General features: G+C 50.4%; 1 protein-coding gene across 2 annotated transcripts; it reads left to right on the top strand.

Annotated features, from left to right (window-relative positions):
* The first annotated feature begins 5,500 nt into the window (after positions 1-5,500).
* NARS1 (asparaginyl-tRNA synthetase 1) lies at positions 5,501-23,680 on the top strand. Of its 2 annotated transcripts, none has more exons than XM_056137898.1 (15): positions 5,501-5,693; positions 6,529-6,611; positions 11,081-11,146; positions 11,244-11,336; positions 11,722-11,811; positions 12,696-12,774; positions 13,974-14,044; positions 15,497-15,583; positions 17,698-17,919; positions 18,051-18,250; positions 18,511-18,646; positions 19,317-19,430; positions 21,003-21,134; positions 21,544-21,675; positions 22,601-23,680. In XM_056137898.1, the coding sequence occupies exons 1-15, from the start codon at positions 5,651-5,653 to the stop codon at positions 22,730-22,732; spliced, it is 1,680 nt and encodes a 559-aa protein (XP_055993873.1). In that variant the 5' UTR covers positions 5,501-5,650; the 3' UTR covers positions 22,733-23,680. The 2 variants fall into 2 exon arrangements, with proteins under 2 accessions (XP_055993873.1, XP_055993874.1); XM_056137899.1 differs by having other exon boundaries at positions 5,502-5,693; positions 6,532-6,611.
* The last annotated feature ends 1,026 nt before the right edge of the window (positions 23,681-24,706 follow it).

Genomic DNA, 24,706 nt, shown 5'->3' with positions numbered 1-24,706 from the left:
CTGCCACTAAAGTCCCAGGAAATCCCAGTTGGATCGTCACTCTAGAGTGAAGAAGTAACTCCTTCAACAGCAGTCCGCTGAAAACCCTAAAAAAGACGTTGATAAAGACAGTACTTCATCAGTGGAACTATCTAGATTTCAGCACTATACACAGGTCAAGAAATATGGAGCTCAACACCTAGAAGATCTGAAATATCTCTTTAAAGCCTCCAGCTAAGTGAATGCTGTATTCTTTTTTTTTTTTTCTTCAGAATTTGGTATGTGGGCAGGTAGATGTAGCTATTGAAGAGATTTGAGAAGTCATGGATAGTCTTGCCCTTCTGGAAGATGTGATAGATCCATCAGGAAGTTGGAGGGCAGTCATCTTGGTCTTGTAGTTGGCAAAGGACAGGCGGATGTTTTGAATACTTTTCCCAGCTTATGCCACATTGGCCAACACTGCTGCTCTTCTCTCTTTTTTTTTTTCCTTTTTTTTATTAGTGAAAAACCATGAGGTACAGTTATAGGCTTACAAATTTTGTGCTTGGGTTTCAGTTATACAATGATCAAGTCCCCATCCCTCCACCAGTGCCCGTCATAAGAATAAGAATGCTGTATTCTTATTTTCACTTGTAAATAGTTCTTCTGTCCAAACTATCCATATCTTTCTATGGGTGTAAGGGATCTCTTTGTAACGGGACTATTTCCACAAATGTTCTACAGTCATTAGTAAATCACTTCTCAGTTATCACTTGTCTCCTAACCATATCTGTCTCCTCAGAGTTCTGGAATGCCAGTGAGCATTTGCTCAGCCATCAGAGAAACTGGCTCCTTCATCGCCACCTGCTTAGGGAACAGGAGTGGTACTCTAGGGGCCCCAGAGAAACCAGTGCCCAATTACCAGCAGGAAGTAGTGTCAGAAGAAGAATCTCTGCCCCTTATCCCTAAAAGAATTTAAGGTACCCACTCCTAGAGAGGGCAACGATACAGTGGGAGTGGATGGGCAGAGCACCAAGTGAACTAACCTAGTTGGTCAATTTAGATATCTCCCATCGAAAGGTATTCTCTCAAAACAGATAACAAGATGACCGGGGTGGGAGATGACAACAGACAAATGGAAGTCCCCGACCAGGCTTTCTCTCTCTCAGTTGTTTCATGTCCCCAACCAGGCTTTCTCTCTCTCAGTCATTTCATGAGCACAGGTGGCCAAGGTAGATTCAACAAAGAGGTGGAAGCACTCTTTGCTCAAGTCACTTTTTTTTTTTCTTTTTGGGTCACACTCGGCGATGCCCAGGGGTTCCTCCTGGCTCTGCACTCAGGAATTACTCCTGGGGGACCATATGGGATGCCGGGGATCGAACCCGGGTCGACTGTGCTATCACTCTAGCCCCTCGAGTCACTCTTTTCACAACCATGCTCCCCACTTTTCTGAGTCACCCATAACAGTCTGAAGAAGCAAGCTGCTCAGCTGATACTCAGGGGGCAAGGAACAGGAGAGAGACCTCTGGCCAACAGTCAGTCAGGTCCTGAGGCCATCAGGCAGCACCTGCGGGAGGTGGCGTGTTTGAGATTCTAGTCCAGGAGACACTGAAAAAGGCTGACCTTACGGAACAATGGGAGTCCCAGCTGATGCCTTCGTGGAAGCTGTTTGGAGAGACCAGAACCAGAGCGACTGGCCATGTCCTGCCCAGATTGTTGGGTCAACAGAAAAATTAAAAGGAAAACAAACCGTGCCTACAGTTTGAAGCTAATTTATTTCATTTATTCTATAATACTGGGTAGCTAACACAAGCACAGGCTGTCTCTAATCGCTTGCTTTGGAGGGAAGATGAGAGTCAGCTGCCCTGTTCACAGTTAGATGGGGAACCCACCCATCAGGCCATGAGAACTGACCACGTCCAGGTGGATGTCACCTTCGGATGAGTCAGCCTCTGTGCTGGAATCCTCTGCTCTGTCACTCCCCAGTTTCTCGCTCAAAGAAACTGTGAAACAGCACGTTTGTTGTTTTAAATTCCTGAGATCATTTGCTTTGCAGCTACTGAAAACAAGTATGTAGGTAAACAGAAAACATTCTGCAAAGAGGGAAAGTCCATGAAATTGAGTCACATGTTCTTGGAGAAACACTGTTGGTGTGATATTCTTGCATTTATGTGTCAGAAGAAGAATCTCTTGTACTTTTTATAGGGACCACACCTTCCAATCCTGGAAGACCTCCAGGGAGACACAGGTTTTATGCTCAGGGTGCCCGGGGGTGGGGGTGGGGGAAGGGCTGAGGATCACATTCGGGGGCTGTACATGCCTGGGATTTGCTCCACCACTTAAGCGCTCTCCCCTCCCTGACTGGTATTACTAATCGACACATATGGAGGTTTTGTCTTATTTATTTATTTATATGTTTAAGAAAGGGGCTGAAGCGATAGCACAGAGGGTAGGGCATTTGCCTTGCACGTGGCCCACGCGGCTGACCTGGGCTTAACTCCTCCGCCCCTCTTGGAGAGCCTGGCAAGCTACTGAGAGTATCTCTCCCACACGTCAGAGCCTGGCAAGCTCCCCGTGACGTATTCGATATGCCAAACACAGTAACAACAAGTCTCACAATGGAGACATTACTGGGCCCGCTCAAGCAAATCAATGAACAATCAGAGGACAGTGCTACAGTGCTACAGTTTAAGAAAAGTGTTTTAGGACTGGAGAGATTGTACAGCAGATAGGGTGCTTGCCTTGCACGCAGCCAACCGAGTTCAATCATTGAGTCCCAAGTGGTTCCATGAATCTGGCCAGAATTGATCCCTGAGTGCAGAGCCAGAAGTAACCTCTGAACACCGCCGGGTGTGTCCCCTACCCCCAAATCAAAGTATTTCTTTTATAACATTTTTTTTTTTACTCTAGGGGAATCTCTTGTGTTCCACTCTGTTGAGAAGGAAAAATACGCTTTATTTAGTAGCTATTGTGTGCAAAGCACTAAGTTTCTATTATTCTTTAATAATAGAAACCCTGGAAAATGGAAACCCAGGCAGGGTAGGCAATTCATCCCTAAACACACAGTAGAAGGCAGCCAGAATCCCAGGCAGGATGTACGCCAAGTTCTCACAAGAACATCATTATGTCCTCCTTAATAGGGATCCTTATACCTTTCAATAAAAAAAATACACCATTTTCCTAGTTGTTAACACAGAAGTACATCTACATGGAAGTTAGGAAGTAAAGCATCCTTTTTATAGATATTTGTCTTGCGACACTTAGTGGTGCTCAGGAATCACTCCTAGAGGTGCTCCATGGACTGTATGATGGTGGAGGTAGAACCCCAGGGGCTTTGACCAGGGCAAGTGCTTAACTGGCTGTACTATCTCTCTCTGGCTCCCAGTATCTTCATAGCACTGTAGCACTGTAGCTCTGTCCTCCCGTTGTTCATCGATTTGCTTGAGCGGGCACCAGTAACATCTCCATTGTGAGACTTGTTGTTGCGGTCTTTGGCATATCGAATACGCCATGGGGAACTTGTCAGGCTCTGCCATGCGGGCGAGATACTCTGGGTGGTAGCTTGCCGGGCCCTACCTGCTGTGCTATCGCTCCAGCTAACAGTATCTTCAGAGCCTTCATATTTCAAAACAGGTCAATACAGGTGAAAGTTTTTTGTTTTGCTTTTTGTGATGCTGTATGATATAGCTACGGCCCAGACACAGTGTGCAACCCTATTTATTATTTATATTCGTCATCCTCCACTGGGCTGGAGCCATAGCACAGCGGTAGGGTGTTTGCCTTGCGCACAGCCAGCCTGGCCAAGCCGGGTTCGATTCCTCTGCCCCTCTCGGAGAGCCTTGGCAAGCTACCGACAGTATCTTGCCCCCACAGCAAAGCCTGGAAAGTTCCCTGTCACATATTCGATATGCCAAACACAGTAACAACAAGTCTCAAAATGGAGACGTTACTGGGCCCACTTGAGCAAATCGTTGAACAACGGGAGGACATCCTCTACCATCACTACATCTGGTTGCTGGAGCTGGAACATTTGAGGATGATGGCAATTTCATAAACTTTTCAGCTTCTGGAGAGTAAGGAGGTGTGGCAAGAAAACCCTGTCCTGCACTGTATGACTGAAACCCAACTTTTATTTTTTCAAAATCTTTTTGAATTGAATCACAATGAGATACATAATTACAAAGTTGTTCATGATTGGGTTTCAGTCATGCAATGTTGCAACATCCCTCCCTTCACCAGTGTACATTTCCCATCACCAGTGGTCCCAGCTTTCCTCTGGTCGCTCACCCTCTGGCCTCTATGACAGGCATTTCCTCCCTCTCTCCATTTTCAGTAAGTTGGGCCTTATTGAAACTCAACTTTGAAACTGTGAGTCTCACAGTACAACAATAAAATAAATTTTTTTTAAAAAGGAAAATTTAAAAATAATAAGAAAAAATAAAAATAATAAGAAAGAGAGGGGAAGGAAGGAAGAATAAAAGAAAGCAAGAAAAAAGTAAGCAAGCAAGCAAGCAAGCAAGCAAGCAAGAATACCCTGTTCTGGTTTGTGTTCAGCTGGAAGGAAGTGATGTCGGTGGGCCCTATGGGTGACTTATGTGAAGTGGGTAGGAGAAAGACAGTCACTTTCTCCCCAACAGCCTCTGCCACTTGGGACCCAGGGTTACTGGGTCCTTGTCTCGCAGATAGGAATTTCAGGAATAGAGAAGCAGTGAAATAAACAGATTTTATTTGGAGGATTTTTAAGATGTCGAGGGGGAGAGAGTGAGTAACGTACTCAAGAGAGAACCCGGCCTTCTCCAAGGGCACAGAGAGACCCTACACTCATCCTAGCATTAGGCACGAAAGCATGAAAGTATGCATCTCAAGAGGGGAGAAGCGGGCGACACATGTGCTCAGGCACCACATGTGCTCCGCCACACGGGCGTAAGCAGCACATAGGCTCAGGCAGCATACGCCTGCCTTTCCTTTGTTCAAGGTGGCCTTTATAGGGTTTGTCCAACCTGCCCCACGTGGGTCCATTGCTAAGGAGGTTACCAGGGGGGTTGGGAAAGGTGATGGTCTTCTTTGAAATTCTTTTCCTGGCCTTTTGTTTCTGCAGGAGCTTCCCTGGGTCTGTGAGGGTCTTATCAGCCCTTAGTTCCTATTTTTCCTATTCTCTGCGGGGCTGGCTTTTGCCATTGCCTTGGGGGAGGGGGGCTTCCCTGTCTACCTGCTGAATGAGAAAGGGAAGAAGGGAGAAAAAAAGGAAAGGAGAGGGGTAGGGAGGGGAGGAAAGAGAGAAAGAGAGAAAGAAAGAAAGAAAGAAGAAAGAAAGAAAGAAAGAAAGAAAGAAAGAAAGAAAGAAAGAAGGAAAGAAAGAAGGAAAAAAAGAAAGAATTCCCTGCTCCAGTTTGCAGGACAGGAAGTTGCCAGACCCAGAAGGAATGGGAAGGGCAGAGCACAGGCCCTCAGCGGCGCCGTCTCCCAAGAGCCTCTGGGCGGGGGGCGGGGCTCCGAACCAGGAAGTGGCCCTTGCCCGGTCTAAAGATGGCGGCGCCGGCGCCGCTCGCCCGCGTCCCGTAGCCAATGGCACCGCGACGTCCGGTGACTCACGGGGGCGCCCGCGGCCCGACGGGGTATTATGATGCAACGTCCGAGCGAAGGAAGCGGCCAGTGCATGGTGGAGTGACACGGCGGCGGCGTGCCGTGGCGGATGTCCTTGGAGGTGACCAGGGCTGTCGCAGAGATGGTGCTAGGTGAGCGGGGGCGGCGGGGCGCGGCCGTCGCCCTGCACGGCCCTGGGCGCCCGGGGGCATGGTGGGCGCTGCCCGGGACGGGGTGGGGGGTCCCGGGCCGGGGGGAGAGGAGGGTGCGGGGCCCACACGCCGCCGCCCGACCGCGCCCGGCGCGAGCTGCAGAAGCCCGGGATTGTGCCCAGAGACTCGGGCGCAGCTGAGACCCCTCCCCCGGCCCACCCCCGCGCACCCCCGGGCGCGTGCGGATCCCCGGGGGTGGGGTGGGGGGGACCAGACGGTGCTACCGCTGGAGGAGGAGGGGGAGGGGGAGGGGGAGGGAAAGGCCCAGGAGCACTGGACCCAGCTCGGGCTCCTCGCGGGGACGCGCAGAATGACTTCCGGGTCCCGGCCCCGAGCTCTGGCACCCATCTGGGATACCCGGTTGCTTGCTCGCTCGCTCGCTCGGAACAGCGCTCCACGGTGGGGATGGGTTTCCCCTTCCAGACTGAGCAAAGAGGCGCCTCGAGCTAGAGCGACTCCCCCGGGGTCTCCCCCAGCCTTGCAGGCCACGGCGACGACATCTGGGGTGCCTCTCTGGACGGCCACTTGCTCTAATGTGGGGGGGGGGGGTGGCGCGCAGGTAGATGCAAGCAGCGGCGTGGACCAGAGGGCACCAGGTTCACTTTGGAAAAAGCCACGCGTGGCAGTAGTATGATTCCATGAGCTGGGTGCCCTTGGCACAGAGTGGGGAAGTGTATCCCTCTCCTCGGGCGGGTCCTTGGTATCAATTATGCCTGCTGCCCTGGTGCGCGGTGCCCCCAGGACTAACTCATTCATTCTCCACGTTGTCAACCAGCAGAGCTGTATGTCTCCGACCGCGAGGGCAACGATGCCACGGGGGATGGCACCAAGGAGAAGCCGTTTAAAACCGGCCTGAAGGTACAGTCTCTCTCAGGCACAATGACTTGGCATTGATTTGTGGTTTGTGCCAACTGCTGGGTGGCCCGCCGAGAAATTTTACATGCCATGTTAGATTTTTGGAAGAGAATTCTCAGAGAAGGAAAAGTAAGGAATGCGCACAGGTAGGCAGCCTGTTGGGTGTGAGATCATTTGGACATTTCCAAACAGTATCTTTTTCTTCTTAACCTGACAACACCTTATCTCAGGATGTTTCCCTGCCGAGAATTAGAAGACTGGGTCTTCCGTGACTGTGAACATAAAGTCATCTGTGCTCAGTCACATCGAGCTTTGCTGCATCATCGAATTCCGGTCTGGAAAGACCTGATTTACATAAAGCACCCCAAGAATGGACACTTGTCTCAGAGCACTCCGGAATCCAGGACCTCGGGAGACTGGTGTGGATATCAGCATACACCCTTATTCCTGTGCTGAGTTTCTTAGGCCTGAGGGCCCTTCGATGAGTGTAGCCTGGTCCAAGCTAACTCGAATGGAAGCCTGGTGCAGGCAGAGGGTACTTGGAGGGTACCCAAGACGGAGAGTGAGTCTGGTGACTGCGATAGGAGGAAATGGGGCCATGGCATCACCTTTAAAGCTGCTTCCTGGGGCTGGGGTGGTAGTACAGCAGGTAGGGAGCCGGCCTTGCATGCCACTGACCCAGGTTCAATCCCTACCTTTGTTTTCAAAAGCCGGCAGCAGTGCTCTATCTCTCCTCTCCGCCTGCGATCAGTGGTCTCAACCACTTCCCCCACCCCAGGGAGGCCCATGGCGATGGGTAGGCAAAGGAAGGAACAAGGGCCAGGCTGGTCGGTATCAATTGTAGTTTATTCCAATCTCCACTCCCCTTCTGCCTTTCTGCCTCTCTGTCTGTCTGTCTGTGTCTCTGTCTCTCTGTGTCTCTATCTCTGTCTCTCTTCCTCTCTCTCCCCCTCTCTTCTCTCTCCCTCCCCCCGCCCAGCCCGTCTGATCCTTACAGTCTTACTTTATATAGCAATCACATAGGTGGTGACATAAAGGTGGTTTGAACATTAATAGATCAACAAAGAGAGGTAAAGCCACTCCTCCAGGAGATTAACTCAAGGATAAAATCTCATCTAAAGAGATTACTCCAGACTACTAGGAGATCTGCTCAAGGGTGGGATCCCAACAAGGATGTGTTCTTTCCTCAGCTAGTAATCCACTTAAATAGTTGTAGTAAATCTTCTAATATTTCTAGCACTGTCATTCTGTATGAGCACAGTAAGAGATATAAACTTACAGTTTGGTTCTTCCTGAGGACATCTCCCTATATATTTTGCACTGTATATATATATATATATATATATATATTTGTGTGTGTGTATGTATGTATGTATGTAGACCGCAGTCCTCAGGACAGGTTAGTCTTCCTAATTCCAGCAGGGTCCTAGTCTCGTCGTTACTTTTGGATCATGACAGCATTTGTCCATGATGATGCCCTCAACTTATAGTTGAGTATCATGGTGCTTTGGCCTGGCCCATTTCCATGCCAGAGTAGCTCACAACTTATCCTGGGTCCATTCAGTCCATCATACCCTGCTTTAGGGGTGCTAGGAACTAAGGGCAACTGAGAAGAAAGCAGATGCCCAGGAGTAAATATTATTCCGAGTCAATCAACTCCCAAGTTACACATGTTTTCCTGTGTCCATACAGAAAGGACATTGCTTTAAGGTAAACTATGTCAAAGATAGAGAAAAGCAATATTTAACTTAAAATTCAAGTTCAATGTCCTAAAAGGATCTGATCTTACAGAATCTGATTAGGGGAAAAAGCGATTAACTGGCTGGGAAGGAGAGCACAGAGAAGAGTTTACAGATAAACAGAGGAGTGGAGTTCATGCCTAATTCAATCAGCCTAATCAGTGGCTAAATAAATAGCAGTACTTTACATTAAAAACCAGAACAAAACAAAAACAAAAACCAAAAAAACAGATAAACAGAGGAATGGGAGTGACTCGGGGAGCACTGTGATGGGTGTAACCCGATAAACCTAAGCTCTCTGTGGCAAGGGAGAAAGGACAAACCATTGTTATCCTACACCCACCATTCCGTATGGTCCCCCAAGCACCAACAGGAGTGATCCCTGAGCACCACTGAATGTGCTCCCTGTCCCCCCTCCCTCAAAAGAAAAAGCTGCCTCACAGAATCATGTAGACAGGTAGACAGGGAAGGCCCCTTCCCAAGGCAGTGGCAGAAGCCAGCTCTGCAGAAAACCGGAACTAAGGCCTGATAAGACCCTCCCCTGGCTCCAGCAACAGACCCAGAGAAGCTCCTGCCGGAACAAAAGGCCAGGAAAGGAATTTCAGGAAACACCATCACCACTCCCAACCCCCACCCCCCCCCCCCCCAACCTCCTTAGCAACTGACTCTGACCTAGGTAGAAGCCGTACATGGGGGCAGGTTGAAGGCCACTTGGAACGAAGGAGGGGCGCGCATATGCTGCCCGAGCCCATGTGCTGCTTGCGCCCATGTGGCCGAGCACATGTGGCGCCCGCATCTCCCCTCTTGAGATGTGTCCTTTCACTTTTATGTCCAATGCTGGGACGTGTCTGGGGGCTTTCTTCGCGTTCTCTCTTGAGCTCATTTCTCTCTTACTCTCTCCCCCTCCACATCTTCAAAAACCCTCCAGATAAAATCTGTTTACTTTGCTGCTCCTGAAACTCCTTTCTTCGAGGTGAGACAAGGACCCAGTAACCCTAGGTCCCGGGTGGCAGAGACGGATAGGGAGAAAGTGGCCGTCTTTCTCCTCTCCGCTTCACATAAGTCACCCGAGGGGCCCACCGGCATCAAGAAGAGCTATAGTATAGCGGGTCGGATACTTGTCTTGAACAAGGCCGACCTAGGTTTGATCCCTGGTACCCCCCGTATGGTTGGGCTGGAGCAATAGCACAGCCGTATGGCATTTGCCTTGCCGCAGCCGACCCGGCTGAGGCGGGTTCGATTCCTCCGCTCCTTTTGGAGATACCGAGAGTATCTCGCCCGCACGGCAAAGCCTGGCAAGCTCCCCGTGACGTATTCAATATGCCAAACACAGTAACAACAAGTCTCACGATGGAGATGTTACTGGGCCCACTCGAGCAAATTGATGAATAAACGGGAGGACCGTGACCTCGTATGATCCTTCCAAGCCCCCACCAGGAGTGATCCCTAAACACAATGTCAGGAGTAAGCCCTGGGCCCCTCCCCAACTAGCAAAAAAAACAGCCCGAGCAAGACCTCAAGTGGCTCCAGCTGCCTTGAGGAACGCAGCCCCGTGCCCACCTTGGCAGGATCGGAGTAGCTCTGGCCCACATTTGTTCTCCCATCTTTCCTGCCTCCTCAAGCCCCCTTTTGTGCCAACTGCAGCATTCACATAGGTTATCATCGAGGCCCGTCTCTGGAAACATTCTCTCTTTCCTGTCAGCTCTGTCTGCTTTGGTGCGTCGCTCACTTTTTCGCACTTAAGGGAACTTGCTCTGTTGCGAGCTGTTCTGACTCAGGAATTCTAGTCTGGGGTCGGGTTTCAGGGTTAAAGAGGCATCAGTACCGACTCCCCAGAGCAGGGGAATCCAAATGCTTTACCAGCACCCGATGTCGTGTGTGGTTTAAGACACATGAAAAAAGTGAATTCTGGGATGTTTTTAAATTACTCCAGTTTCTTCCTCGGTAGCAATCTGAGTTCGAACTAGTCTTGGCAAAAGTATCTCTCGGGTCTGGGAGCTAGCTTTTGGAAACTTAGGTTAATAAATTTCAGAGCTTACAACTGGAGAGTAGTTATTTACATTTCTTGGTTAATAGTAATGGGAAAAAATGTGTAGGAACATTTGAAGCAGTTAATCAGTATTTCTTCTTTCAAAATCATGGCGATATTGGTTAAAAAAAGAAAAGGGGGAGATGGAAGGATAGAGAAATAAAATTCTCTCTAGGGAATTTTTAAAGGCTAGTGATATTTAGCCTTTGGTATATTTCATTATGTTACTGTTTCTGTGTTTTTGTTTGTTTGGTTTTATAATTTTTTTTTCCCCCACAGAAAGTTACAGAGACTTGGGCTTCTTTGTTCACTTAAAACCTCTTGCTAGAAAACTACGTACGGAGCCATCAAACTTGCTAGAAAACTCTGGGGATTCTTTTTTTTTTTTTTGCTTTTTGGGTCACACCTGGTGATGCTCAGGTTACTCCTGGCTCTGCACTCAGGAATCACTCCTGGCAATGCTCAGGGGACCATATGGGATGCTGGGAATCTAACTCGGGTCAGCCGCATGCAAGGCAAATGGCCTACCTGCTGTGCTATCACTCCAGCCCCCGATTTTTTTTTTTTTTGCATTGGGGATTCTTACGTTTTCTTCTTGTTATTTAATTATCTCCCAAGTGACTGAATTCCTTGGAATTTAGGCATTGCTTTGATTTGAAATGCTGCACAGTACTAAAGAAATTTCCCTTCCCTCCCCCTTCCAGGCCTTGATGACAGTAGGAAAAGAACCGTTTCCTACCATTTACGTAGATTCGCAAAAGGAAAATGAGGTAGGACCAGAGACACACTTCACAGAATACTTGGTGTGATACGTTTTTTATCCGAACACAGCTGTTGGAAAAACTGAGTGTCTGTGTCTCCCCCTAGCGGTGGGACATCATTTCTAAATCACAGATGAAGAACATCAAGAAAATGTGGCACAGGGAGCAAATGAAGAGTGAATCGCGGGAAAAGAAGGAGGTGAGCGGTGCTTCTGGCCTCCCCGGGGTGGAAACGCTAGGCGTGGGCCTGGGGGGTAGTTCGGGGTGATGGAGCTCAGCTTGCATGTGTGAGGCCTGAGTTGAATCCTGAGCACCACCATGTTAGCCCCAGTGACCCCCTGAAACCCAGGAACATCACTTTGGGGGGCTCAAGCACCAAACCCTTAGACCCACACGGCTCAGGAGTGGCCCCTGAGCCCTGGAACACCTCTGGGGAGGGGACCCAAAGGGCTGGAACAACCTGGAGTTCTGGTTTTGATTCCTGTTATGACATGGTCCCCTTCCAAGAGTGACCCTCAAAACCAGACCAAAAAAAAATACCAAAAAATAACAACGCTACCATATTGCCCTATCTGTAAAATTAGGCAGAAGACAATCTGCGAAGAGAGAAGAACCTGGAGGAAGCGAAGAAGATTACCATTAAAAACGATCCGAGCCTTCCAGAGCCAAAATGTGTATGTGAGATGCGTCCTTGGGCTGCAGTGCGGCGGGCTTGGTACTCGGGGTCCCACATGTGTGCCCTGGGGTTTGTCCGAGGGCCCGAGCTGGGCTTGTTATTTCTGGGCTTTGTTCCCGGGCGCGGTTCTCCTGCTTTCCTTTTAGATGGGATGATGAGAAGGGCTTTCACGTTAGGCTGATTCTTCCCAGGCTTCCTTGTATCCGAAAGGTTTACAGTGTATGTTGGGCAAATCCTTTCTTGAGTGGAAGCTGGTAGACTGGGTGCCCGGCTCCTGAGGCGTCTGCGTGGCTCCCTCCACCAGCATCCGGGTCCTTGTCACAGTGAGGAGGTCATACCCTTCATTGCAGTAAAAATTGTGATTTAATGGAATTGGAGTCCTGCCCGCCTCTGGAACAAATCAGTGAAGCTGTTCACCCGGCTGTGCTCCCTGTGTCACCTTGTCCCTGCTATGACCCCCTCCCACATACCCCCCTTGCCCCCTCAACCCTCCTCATTTTACACATACACACACACACACACACACAGACACACACACACAACCCGTGACCGCCTTGCTTCCCTTCCACAATATTAGGGGCGGGGAGGCTGGGGAAGGGCTTCTGTGGGGTTACTGCTGAAGTAATTGTTGATTCTCAAATTTGTTGGTTTTTTCCAAGATCATCTCTAAAATCCTAGAGGTGTTCTTCATAGGAAAACTGGGTATTTCGGGAATCAGTCCTTTGGGTCGAGGTTTTTTGGTTCTAGCCCACAGGTGCAAGAGCGATGGTATCTTTTCACTGCGGTGAATTTTAGCCTTTTATGTTGTGTGGCCATCCAGTGGGGAAGTTGGTCTGCGGTGAAGGGCTCCGTCAGTCCGACATCGTTTATTCTAATGTGCAGGTGAAGATCCATTCTCTGGAAGGCTACAGAGGCCAAAGAGTCAAGGTGTTCGGCTGGGTGCACAGGCTGCGCAGGCAAGGTAACTCAAATCCTAAATTTCTTACCTAATTACTCTTAATTCTTTGTGGAAGCAACGTTGACTTGCCTAATTAGCATATTGGCATCTATTGGCATCTGATCCTCCCTCGGTCCTGAGGTTTTAGGTTTCATTTTCTCCTTGTGTTATCTCGTGTATGTGTTATTGTAAGAAATTTTCGAGTCCTTAGAAAAATGTGGTAGGGCACTGATGAGCAGAGGGGGTTCCTGTCACTCCTGCCAAGTGCAGGGGCCCTCCCTGCCTCCCCGCTGCACGGAGAGCATTCCTGTTGGGTTATGACCTGGGAACACCCCCCCAAACTCCCCGTAGACATCAGTGGTAATAGTTCCCCCTTCTGCGAGCAGAGGCTTGGGGCCACTCTCGTCAGGGCGCTGGCTTCTCCCTGGGGGCTCCTGAGGCAGATGTGCCCCAGCCAGCCTTCATTGATCGCTCGTGGTGTGTCAGGGATCAAACCCCCACGAACCACATTTCCAGAGCACAGAACTAAGCTGCCGGATCATGATATAGGAAGGTGGACTCTGTTTGGGGGCCCCACCTGGCAGTGCTCCGGGGCCATTCGCAGTGATGCCAGGGATTGTGGGGCTGGAGCGAGCCCAGGTCTGGCCACATGTAGAGTGAGTGTATGCCTGCTCCTGATTGATGTCCCTGGCCCAGACAGAAGGTTCTGGAGCTGGAAGAGACACACAGACACCCCCATGCACCCTGTGCTGTGCGAGACGTGAGCCCTCCGCCCCAGGCGCTGCTTTGCTTTCCCACGATTATGTGGGTCAGGGTGATCGTTTTAGATTTGAAAATTCTAGAAAGTGAAATGCTGCAGCTTCTATGCAGTAATGTTTCCGGGAGGCAGGTCTTTTTTGTGTTTTGTTTTGGGGGCACACCTGGCCCATTACTCCTGGCTCTGCTGTCAGGAATCACTCCTGACAGTGCTCAGGGAACCATTATGGGGTGCTGGGGATCGAACCCAGGTCGGCCGAGTGCGAGGCAAATGCCCTACCTGCTGTGCTATCACTCTGGCCCCTGCCGTTGGATATTTTAAGGTAGAGGGCTGAGGGGGAGGCGGAAGGGGAGGGCTAACCTTTCAATATTTAAAATGTTGAAAGCTTTCTTTCTAGGTTAAGTTAGGAAAAGCACTTTTAAATATTTTGAGAACGGTTTGGACAAATACCTCTTTCTCATTTCAGGAAAGAATTTGATGTTTCTGGTGCTGCGGGATGGTACAGGTTATCTTCAGTGTGTCTTGTCTGATGATTTGGTAAATATTTTACTTTTGACTGAACTTTTGAGTTTCTTCAGTAAGTTTTTTGTAAGTTTGGAAGTTCTAAGACTTATGTGCGTACTTTAAATGGCAAATACAAAAGCTTCAACATAGAAAATTGAAGGCAACTTAAAAGCAGTGGTTTTCAACCTTTTTTTCCCCACCCATGGATCCATAAAAATAGGATAAATGTTTTGCAAACCACACTCAGGCAGAAATATCTATAATAGTATTTACCAAAAAATTTATTTGTAAAGTAAGTTTTTAATGTAACATTGCAAAGTAAAATTTTTTTTTCTTTTGTGGGCCGAAACTGGCAGTGCTCAGGACTTACTCCTGGTGCCGTGCTCTGGGAATCGCTCCTGGTGGTGCTGGGGGATCAGTTAGGTGCCAGGCGCCAAATCTGGGTGGGCAGCGTGTGAGGCAAGTGCCTTAACCCCTGCACTGTCTCCCGGCCCCCACATGGGAGCTTGTACGCAGGCTCACGGCGTGTTAGGGGTCTTTAACCTACTTGCGGACTGGCCAGAAGTTTCTGCAGACCCGCTGCATCACAGACAGAGGGTGGTGACCGCCAGAACCAAGCGCCCTCCTGTGCAGGTCACCGGCTTGTGGCGGGCTCAGCCAGCATGGGCTGCTCTGACAGGCACTGCAGTGGCCTGCAGTGAACGGGGCAGGTGCCGGGGTCAGACCTCCGCCTCTGGAATGCAGGGCACACCTGCGGCCTGTCAGCTGTCTCTCCAGCCCTTCTCTGTGTTGGTGTTGGTGCCAGGATCACAACCAGGGCTTCGTGTGTGAAAGGCAAGGGCCACACCATTCAGCTCAGGTGATTCTAACGGCACCTCAGGCCTGCCCAGGTATTTTTAAGTAACGCAGCCTTATGGCATATGTGTATGTATGTCTGTAAAGCATTACTTACATACTTGTGTATGCTTCTAGAAAGAGAAATAATTCTTTTTTCTTTTTTCTTTTTTTCTTTTTGGGTCACACCTAGCGATGCACAGGGGTCACTCCTGGCTCTGCACTCAGGAATTACTCCTGGCGATGCTTAGGGGACAATATGGGATGCTGGGAATCGAACCCGGGTCAGCCATGGGCAAGGCAAACGCCCTATCTGCTGTGCTGTTGCTCTAGCTCCCAAGAGAAATGTTTTTTTAAAACTAGCTTTTTATTAATGAAAATGGGTAGCCGGGATCCTGGCAGCTAGCTCGGAGGGCTGACGTGTGCTTTGCCTCCTGGAGGCCCAGCTTCTGTCCCCAGCACCCATAGGCCCCTGAGTACTTCTGGAAATGACCCCTAAACAAACAAAAAAAAAAGGATGGCTCTCTCCTCCTTGGACTGTCAGACCGGGTTGCTTGTTTGTAACTAATTCTGTAGCCTCTTACATGCTAGAGCAGCTTGATGTAACTGTAGAGTTTTTGTGTTTTGATTTTTTCTTTTTCTTTTTTGCAGTGTCAATGTTACAATGGGGTGGTCCTGGCCACGGAGAGCAGCGTGGCAGTATATGGAACGCTGAATCTCACCCCCAAGGGCAAGCAGGTGAGTGGCTGGAGATCCTCACGGGTAATAGATATTGGGGTTCCACTCTCTTTATTGGCACTTGTGGTATATTTGTTCTGCGTACGCTGAACTTGTTCAGTTTAGTGTGGTTTTTCTTTTTTTGGTGGGGATGGAGGTAGGGGCATACCCTGACACGCTCAGGTTACTCCTGGCTCTGCACTTAGATCACTCCTGGCGGTGCTCAGGGAACCACATGGGATACTGGCAGTCGAACCTGAGTCTACTGCATGCAAGGCAATCACCTTACCTGCTGTGCCCCCAGTGCCTTTTCTTTTTCTGGTGAAATATTATGTAGCGGACTCAGGGATTGCCAGCCTTCTAGAAAATTCCCAGGTAGTCATCCTAGACTATAATATAACCAGTGGTGTGGATACAAATGTTGTGTGAATTTATCTATTTGGGAAAAAAAACAACATCCTATGCAGAAAAAAAAAACTTAGACTCACAGATCTATATGTTACCCCTGAGCACTGCCAGGTGAGGCTCCTGAGCATAGATGGGACCCACAGTCCCCCCAACTTTAGACAAGAACAGTGATTTTTTTTTTTAATTTTTATTAGCGAAACATCATGAGGTACAGTTGTAGACTTACAGATTTTTGTGCTTGGGTTTCAGTTATACAATGATCGAGTACGAGTACCCATCCTTCCACCAGTGCCCATTCTCTACCACCACTGATCCCAGTATCCTTCCACTCCCCCAGCCCCCCATCCCACCCTGCCTCTGTGGCAGGGCATTCTCTTGAAGAACAGTGATTTAAAGCTGAAACTTTCTGAATGGTATTGGAAAACCTCCCCACTCCCCAATAGTTTCACGTAATTGATTTTTTTTTCTTTTTGGGTCATTCCCGGTGATGCTCAGGGGTTACTCCTGGCTCTGCACTCAGGACTTAGTCCTGGCAGTGTTTGGGGGACCATATGGGATGCTGGAAATCAAACCCAGGTTGGCCTCATGAAAGGCAAACGCCCTACCTGTTATGCTGTCGCTCCAGCCCCCCTCGCATAATTGATTTTTAGAGTTGTTCTTCCTCGATTAGGTACACTATATTTTGGCAATTACTGTTCAAGAAACTACCATGAGTTTTTGAACAACATATTCATTGGCTGAGAAAGAGAATAAATGTGGGTGGGGAGATAACCCGTGGGGCTGGAACACTTGCTTTCCATGGGAGGACCCCCTGGGACTTTATCTTGGGAACCCGGCTGGGAATGGTCCCTTCTCCCCCTCAAAGAACACACATGCATAAGATACTATCCCCCAGAGGTCCCCTGATAGACAAGAAATATTGATGAGTCATTCCAAATTCATGTAAAAAGACCCTTCTGATTCAGGCTGGCCTCACTTTCCCCTGCTGGAAACGGGCTTGCAGGTGGGATTTCTGGTCCTTGATGCTGTGCTGATGGCCCCAGGGCAGCCGTCTGGGCTGTGGGTGTGGTGTCCAACCTGAATGCAGTTTCCAAAGAGAAACAACTCCTCGTAGAACCTGGTGGGAAATTAAGTTTCGTTTGGTTTGGAAGCACCAGGCAGTGCTCAGGGCTTACTCCTGGCAGGGCTTACTCCTTGTTTTGGCGGTGTGCTCTGGGGTCACTCCTGGTAGTGCTCAGGGGACCATACAGGATGCCAGGGATCGAATTTGGCTTGGCCACATGCAAGGTGAGCAGTTTACCTGCCATTCTATCTCTGGTCCCTATGCTTCTGTGTTTTTTAAGTGTGTGTGTGTGTGTGTGTGTGTGTGTCCTGAAAATATGTGAAAACTTAAAATTTGAATTTGGGGTCTTTGTTTTGAGAAGTGTCAAGAAATAATGGAGAGACTCCATGCTATCTTGGGTTATCAGAAACATGGATTGAATGAAAGTCTACAGTAACGTTGATTTGGACTGGAGGGATAGCATAGGAAGGACAGCACCTACCTGCCTTGAGTGCCACCGATCTGTTTGTTCCCTGGCGCTTTATCGGGCCCCCTGAGCACCGAGCCCAGAGTGATCCCAGAGCATAGGGTGAAACCCACGAGCACCTTGGGGTCCCGAACAGAACAATAATGGGGGTGTGTTTCCGTCTTCCCCCTTCTTCCCTTTGCCTTTTGACTCACGCAGGCTCCGGGGGGTCACGAGCTGAGCTGTGACTTCTGGGAACTGCTGGGCCTGGCCCCCGCCGGTGGCGCCGATAACTTGATCAACGAGGAGTCTGACGTGGACGTCCAGCTCAACAACAGGCACATGATGATCCGGGGGGAGAACATGTCCAAGATCCTCCGGGCACGCTCCGTGGTCACGCGCTGCTTCCGCGACCACTTCTTCGACAGGGGCTACTGTGAGGTGCGTGTGCGTCCCACCCTTGCTAGTTAGTTTCCTCCTGGGTGTCTGAGGCCGCCTTCCCAGCCCGTGGCCGTTTATCCGACGGGACAGCGGTGCTCACGGCAGCGCCCTTGTCCCCTGGCTCTGCGCAGGTCACGCCGCCCACGCTGGTGCAGACGCAGGTGGAGGGGGGCGCGACGCTCTTCAAGCTGGACTACTTCGGGGAGGAGGCGTTCCTGACCCAGTCCTCGCAGCTCTACCTGGAGACCTGCCTGCCCGCACTGGGGGATGTGTTCTGCATCGCACAGTCCTACCGCGCCGAGCAGTCCCGCACGCGGAGGCACCTGGCTGAGTACGCGCCACCCCTGGGCCCGGGAGGCCGTGTCCACAGCGGGCCCCCGCGTCCCCGGGAGGCAGGATCGCGGTCTTGGGCCCCGGGAAGGGTGGGCGTTAGCAAACAGCGGGCGTTTTGCCTCTTGGGCTTTAGCCGAGAGTTCTGTGCATTCCCAGGCCCAATCTTGATCTGTGTCCCGGCAGAAACGGGCCCCTGTGGGAGGGTGTGCCCAGGGGTTGCAGTGCGGGGAGTGTTGGGCTGAGCGGGCGTCTGTTCAGGTACACGCACGTGGAGGCCGAGTGCCCCTTCCTCACCTTCGAGGACCTCCTGAGCCGGCTGGAGGACTTGGTGTGTGACGTGGTGGACCGAGTGCTGAAGTCGCCCGCGGCCAGCATTGTCTACGACCTCAACCCGGTAGGTGCAGGTGCCAGAGTCGTGGGCCCTCCCATAGACGGCCACCCTGACCGGCCGGAACCACCTCCCGGGTTTTCCTGAACCCTGAAACAAGGAACGTGGGTTGTGGAGGCTGACGTCTAGCCTTAGCCACTGACGTTCATTTTGTAGTATGCGGCCACACTCAGCAGTGCTCAGGAGGGGCTCCTGCCAGCCCTATGTTGTGGTCGCTCCTGGCAGAAACTCACGGGAACCCTGTACAGGGGCAGGGACCAGCTCGGGGCTTATGCTCGTGCTCAGATGATTGAAGACTCTCTCCAGCCTCTGACTGCGCAGTATTTTAACCTACACGAGATGCGGTTCATGTGTTTTCCTTTTTATTTATCTTTATTTTGGGGCAATTCAGCTTGTTGATTTCTGCTCTCAGTTTTATTATTTCTTTCTTCCCGCCTGGTTTGGGCTCCTTTGTTGGTCATTTTCTAAGATCTCAGGCTGTGAAGTCAAGTTATTTACGTGGGCCCTTTCTTCTTCCTGAACTTCCCTTTCTGTTTTAGCATTGAGTGGCTACTTTGTTTTTCTAGGCCAACCAGAAGTTTTTTGTTGTTGTTGTTCTTACAGTGATGTTTGTCTTCGAAAGGCACCCTGAATGTTAACGGTGACATTTATCCTCATCTTTCTTTCCTACCGTTAGAACTTCAAGCCCCCCAAACGGCCTTTCAAGCGGATGAACTATTCAGATGCCATCGTGTGGCTGAAAGAGCACAACATTAAGAAAGAGGACGGGACATTCTATGAGTTCGGCGAGGTGGGTTCCCTTCCTTGCACGTGGCTGTCACGCTTGAAGCGGTTACCCGGGGCCCCGAGGTGGCCACCACTGGTGTGCACCCGGGAATCTCACACAGCGCCTTGGCTGTTCTTGGGTTCGTCTTTCTGGAGAAAGCGTCGGGTGCTGTCGGGGGGGGCCCCACCCCCCAGAATGTGTGTTAATTGTGTTGGAATTAAACTAAATGCAAATGGAAGAAAGGCCCTGATGGGGGCTGGGGCTGGGACTGGGGCTGGCAGGCCCTCCCGCCCAGTGTGAGGGCGTCAGTTGTGACACTGTCAGTTGCCCCTGTTACTGCAGAGCTCTCTGGCCCTCAGGCCAGCTCCCCGGCCCCACTCTTGTTTTTTTGAAGGAGTCTAGCGAGGATACGTTAGTGCTGGCCCTGTAGGAGTGATCTTGCCAGGCCTGCAGCTGCCCTCGGCGACATGGAATAGAGTTGGCACTGTGGCTCCCCAGCTCTCTGGTCAGGTGACCGCGTGGAGAGGTCACAAGCATGTTGGGCGCCTGCTCCTGTCCCCACTGTTAGTCCCTGAAGGCCTGGGGTCCTCTCTCTGGCTCCTGGTCGCCACCTTGAGATCCCAGCCCCTTTGCAGGGTCCTGGTGCCGTCCTTGCGTGCTGGTCAGCATCTTCCCTGCACTAGGCCATCCCTGGCAGGTGCCATGCTGACTGTGTGAGATTGGGTCCACACTGCGGGCGAAACCTTGTCCTGTATGAAATGTTTTCAAGGCCACCCACTCTCTGCCCTTCCCCTCCGTGTCCCAGCACATCAGGGGTGAAAACCAGGGCCTCGGGGACACAGGGCTCGGCTCCCGGTGATTGTTACAAGGCGCCGATTGGTGATTCTTGTCCAGTTTCCTCCATCTTTGCAAGGACAAGAGTACTCCGTTGCAGCCTGCATTTATGTGTGGTTTAGCACAGGGCTTTTGGCGAGAGAAACAGATGGATTTGATCCTTCGCCACCGTCTAACGCTGTCAGCTAACTAGTCCGTGTGCAGCTGCACTTTGGAATTAGACGTTGGTTATTTGCTGTAGAACTGGACCCCCTTCCCAGGCCCCCCACCATGGACAGTGTCCTGATGGATTCTAACCGGGCAGAAGCCCGCCGAGCTAAAAGATTCATGTTCCTGATAACCTACATGGGCAGATGAGGGCTGCTTGGTTATCCGTGCCTGATGGGGCCAGGGGGACACGCTCTGCTTCGGAGTGGAGGATCACTGGCCACTTAAAAACAGCGGACGCTATGGAGTGATAGTGGCAGTCACTAGGTTTTGTCGTGCCTGGTGTTGTGGTTTGGATTTCATTCCTCAGGCAGCGTGAGCTCAATTTGTGTTTGTGTTTATCGCCAAAGGTCTGCCGTGGAAGGAAGCAGATCTTTCTAATGAGATCCTTCAGTTTGTGTCCTCAGTGCGTCTGGTTTGAAGTGTTTGGTTTTGAAGGGAACGTGTCTGGGGGGAACCCCCGCCCCCCCCCCCCTCCCGCCCAGGGTTGAGGTGCTGCTCCCACCCAGCTGTCTTTGCAGCTGGAGATGTAGTGAAGCTCTCCTCTCCCCTCAGGATATCCCGGAAGCGCCCGAGAGACTGATGACAGACACCATTAATGAGCCCATCCTGCTGTGCCGCTTCCCCGTGGAGATCAAGTCCTTCTACATGCAGCGATGCCCTGAGGACGCCCGCCTGACGGAGTCTGTGAGTGGGGGACTCCGGAGTTGTGGTTTTGCATTTTGGGGGGCATGTGGGGGGGAGGTGGGTGGGCCACTCACTCAGCGGAGTGCTCTGGGGAACCTGCGAGGCTGGGGATGGAACCCAGAAGCCCCACATGCACTGCTTATGCTCCAACCCTCTGAGCCATCTCCCCAGCCCTTAATTTTGCTTCTTCAGGGGGTGGGGACTGTTGCTGGGAAGGTAACAGCTTGTGGCCAGTATCTCATTGTCCAGCAGCGGGTTCGTTCTTCCCTCACGGGGCATGGCCCGCGCCGCCCAGTGACACGCATCCATAGTCTCCACGGGTGGAAAGAGCACAGTCTGGCCTTTCCCTGGGACCCCGGGGTGCTCTGACCGCCTGGCTGACCGCGTCTGCTTCGTGCTGTCTCCAAAGGTGGACGTGTTGATGCCCAATGTCGGCGAGATCGTGGGAGGCTCGATGCGTATCTGGGGTAGCGAAGAAATTCTGGCAGGTTATAAACGGGAAGGAATCGACCCCACGCCCTATTACTGGTATACCGATCAGGTAAGGCCACTTTGAAAACACAAGCCGGCTCGCTCCACTGGCCCTCTTCTCCCTTGAGCCCGGCCATGCTCAAGACTACTCCTGCTTTTCACTTTGCCCGGGTATCACTTCTGGTGATGCTCAGGGAATCGTATGTGGTGCCGGGATCAAACCAGGGCCGCTTGCGTGCAAGACAAGTGCCTTGACTCCTGTACTTTCTCTCTAGCCCGCTACTGTGTCTTTAAAAATCAGCTGACTGGAGCGATAGCACAGCGGGTAGGGCATTTGCCTTGCACGCGGCCGACCGGGGTTCGATTCCCAGCGTCCCATATGGTCCCCTGAGCACCGCCAGGAGTAATTTCTGAGTGCAGAGCCAGGAGTAACCCCTGTGCATCACTGGGTGTGACCCAAAAAGCAAAAAATAAATAAATAAAAATCAACTGGCAGATTCTAACGCCTATCCTGTCTAGTACTATCTTTGATTTTCCTCTGAAATAGACACTGACTTAGGTTTGTTTTTTTGCTGGTGTGTTTTTTTTTTTTCCTTTTTCCTTTTTGACTGGGGGGAAATGGGCCACACCTGGCAATACTCAGGGGTTACTCCTGGTTCTGCACTCAAGAATTAACTCCTGGGGATATTGGTGACCATATGAGATGCTAGGGATTGAACCCAGGTCGGAAACTTGCAAGGTGAACACCCTGCTCACTGTACTACTGCTCTGCCCCCCCAACTTAGTTTACAGGTGAGAAGTCTTTTTTCCCAGGGCGACCCTGAACCCCTGACTTTTCACATGTAGCTATTTCTTCATACATGAGCCATGTAGGTCTGTATAAAGGTTGATGTCTGTCTGAGTGACAGTAAGGTAAACTCTCTTCCTAGTGCAAAGTCTTGACTCCAGTTGATGGATTTTGAAACTGAGTGTTTGTTCCTCTTGCTCTCTAACAGAGAAAATACGGCACGTGTCCCCACGGAGGATATGGCTTGGGCTTAGAGCGATTCTTGACCTGGATTCTGAATAGGTATCACATCCGAGATGTGTGCTTATACCCTCGATTTGTCCAGCGCTGCAAGCCCTGACCGTTGTCCCCCCCCCCGCTCCGGAGCGTTTGGGAATATGTGCAAGAAGGGAGCAGTTCACCTCTGTGACACAGAAAAGACCCTGGTGTTTGCCCCCCCCCTCCCACCTCTGGGGCATGTCCATTTCTGCCTGCTGGTTCTGCACCACAGAAGCCGTCCCGGTGACCTGACTGACCAAGGGCATTGATGTTTTCTGTTTGCGAAACAAGATTCATTAACACGATTTGGGGAACACATTCACGAATACATTTGAGCATTTTATCCAATGATAGGTTATCAACTCGGTGTCCTGTGTACCATATTTGATTAAACAGTTTTCATTACGATCTAAGACATTCTATAATGTTATCTGTCCTTTGGTGTGCAACTGGAATTCTTTATATCATTGGATTGTATTGATGAGTTAGACATCTTAGCGGGAAATTGGCACTGTGGTGTAAAAATCTGCTAATGTTTGAACATTGTAATTTAACAGTAGATAGCGGGATCTAGTGACTAGTCCTTTGTGTTAGATTAATCTTTTAAAAATCTGTCTAGCTGCTTTTAATTCTCAGGTGTCCGAATTGGCCTGGAAGGATCTATAAAAATGAAATTGCCTTATTTGAAGTAAGAGCAATTCCATTTTGAGCAGGGGAAGTTGTGGGGTGCTGTGGTCAGCGGCGTATTTCCTAGCATCCGTTCAACGAACGCGGCGGGCTGATCCTTCTAGCTCCTAAATAATTAAGAATAAATAAGTTCTAAGACAAGTGGCAGCTGACATAATGATGGCTGCGACATTTGAGTCATCCCTTCCCTGTCCTCAGACTTCATCTGTGCTCCCTGATTAACTCTCAGCAGGCTCATTGAATGACTTCGTTTAGATTTGGTTAATTTCTCCCCAAAATGCATGCCGTGTATTCTCAGTAGGCTGTATTCCCAGCAATCAATAAACGCACAGGCGGAAAACTCCTTGCTGCTTAATTTATTTTCAAGCTCTACATCTCTGTCTCTCAAGCCTTTTGCATTTTTAAGAATCTTCTTAATTTTCACGAGCTGTTTATTTGAATTTAGACGTCACTAAATTCAGTAGCTGTGACGTTCAAGAGTACTGGAAAAGGAGTGATAGGATGGCAATGTTCTCTCCTAAGGAGCGACGCTTCCGGTGATAGAATCGGACTGTTGGAGAAGGTTCCTGCCCATCTCATCCCAGCCTCTTGCGTCTGCACTGCCACGGCACCCGGTACCATGAACCCCCCCCACACCCACCGATCTGGGTGGCTCTAAGAATGGCCAGATTGAGGAGGATTCATTCTCCTTTTCACTTAATTGTTTTGGAGGGCCCCACACCCAGCAATGCTCAGTGCTCAGGGAACCAACCATGCAGTGCAAGGCTTGAACCGAGACCTCCAGCAAACAGCAGCATGCCTTCAACCCTTTAATCCTCTCCAACACTTTATTTATTTTTTTATATATATCAAATTTTAAACACTGATTTACAAAGTTGTACACAATACAGCAGTTTCGGGTATTCAGTATTCCAACATGAGTCCCACCACCATTGTGCCCTTTCCTCCACCATTGCCCCCAGTGTCCCACCCCTCAAGCAGGCAATAAAGAATTTCATATTGCTTGTTATAATGCATGTAACAGTGTAACTGAAGTCATGGCCTGAGGATTTACCGAGGTGCGAATTGGGCCTTCTGCATTGCTGTTTTCACTTCTTGAGTTTAGTGGGCGTTAATACAGTTTCCCCATCTAATTTTCTGTGCTTCCTCCGGGCTGTGAGCTCTGTGACGTTTGCAGGTGTTGCAGGGCCACACACGCAGCCACATGCTTCGGTAGCTTTGGAGCAGGGACAGGTGGCTGCTGATCAGTCCTGAAGCTGGGCCGTTTCTCTGGCAGCCGTGGAAGCCTGATGTGGGTAGCCGGAGCAGTGGGCCTTTGGCAGGGTGGGGACTTCGTTGTTCCCAGCCTTCTGAGACTTGGTGGTGGCCG

The sequence above is a fragment of the Sorex fumeus genome, unplaced genomic scaffold (genome assembly GCF_029834395.1).
Source record: "Sorex fumeus unplaced genomic scaffold, SorFum_2.1 ptg000128l, whole genome shotgun sequence".
NCBI classification, from domain to species: Eukaryota; Metazoa; Chordata; class Mammalia; order Eulipotyphla; family Soricidae; genus Sorex; species Sorex fumeus.
Note: the sequence above shows the minus strand (reverse complement) of the source record. Positions and strands in the feature narration are given on the sequence as shown.

Excerpts from the sequence above, each read along its gene's own strand:
- NARS1 (XM_056137898.1), top strand. The coding sequence starts at position 5,651 with ATGTCCTTGGAGGTGACCAGGGCTGTCGCAGAGATGGTGCTAG. Across the intron at positions 5,694-6,528 it reads TGTCGCAGAGATGGTGCTAG|CAGAGCTGTATGTCTCCGAC; the intron begins GTGAGCGGGGGC and ends GTTGTCAACCAG. Across the intron at positions 14,045-15,496 it reads GTGTCTTGTCTGATGATTTG|TGTCAATGTTACAATGGGGT; the intron begins GTAAATATTTTA and ends TCTTTTTTGCAG.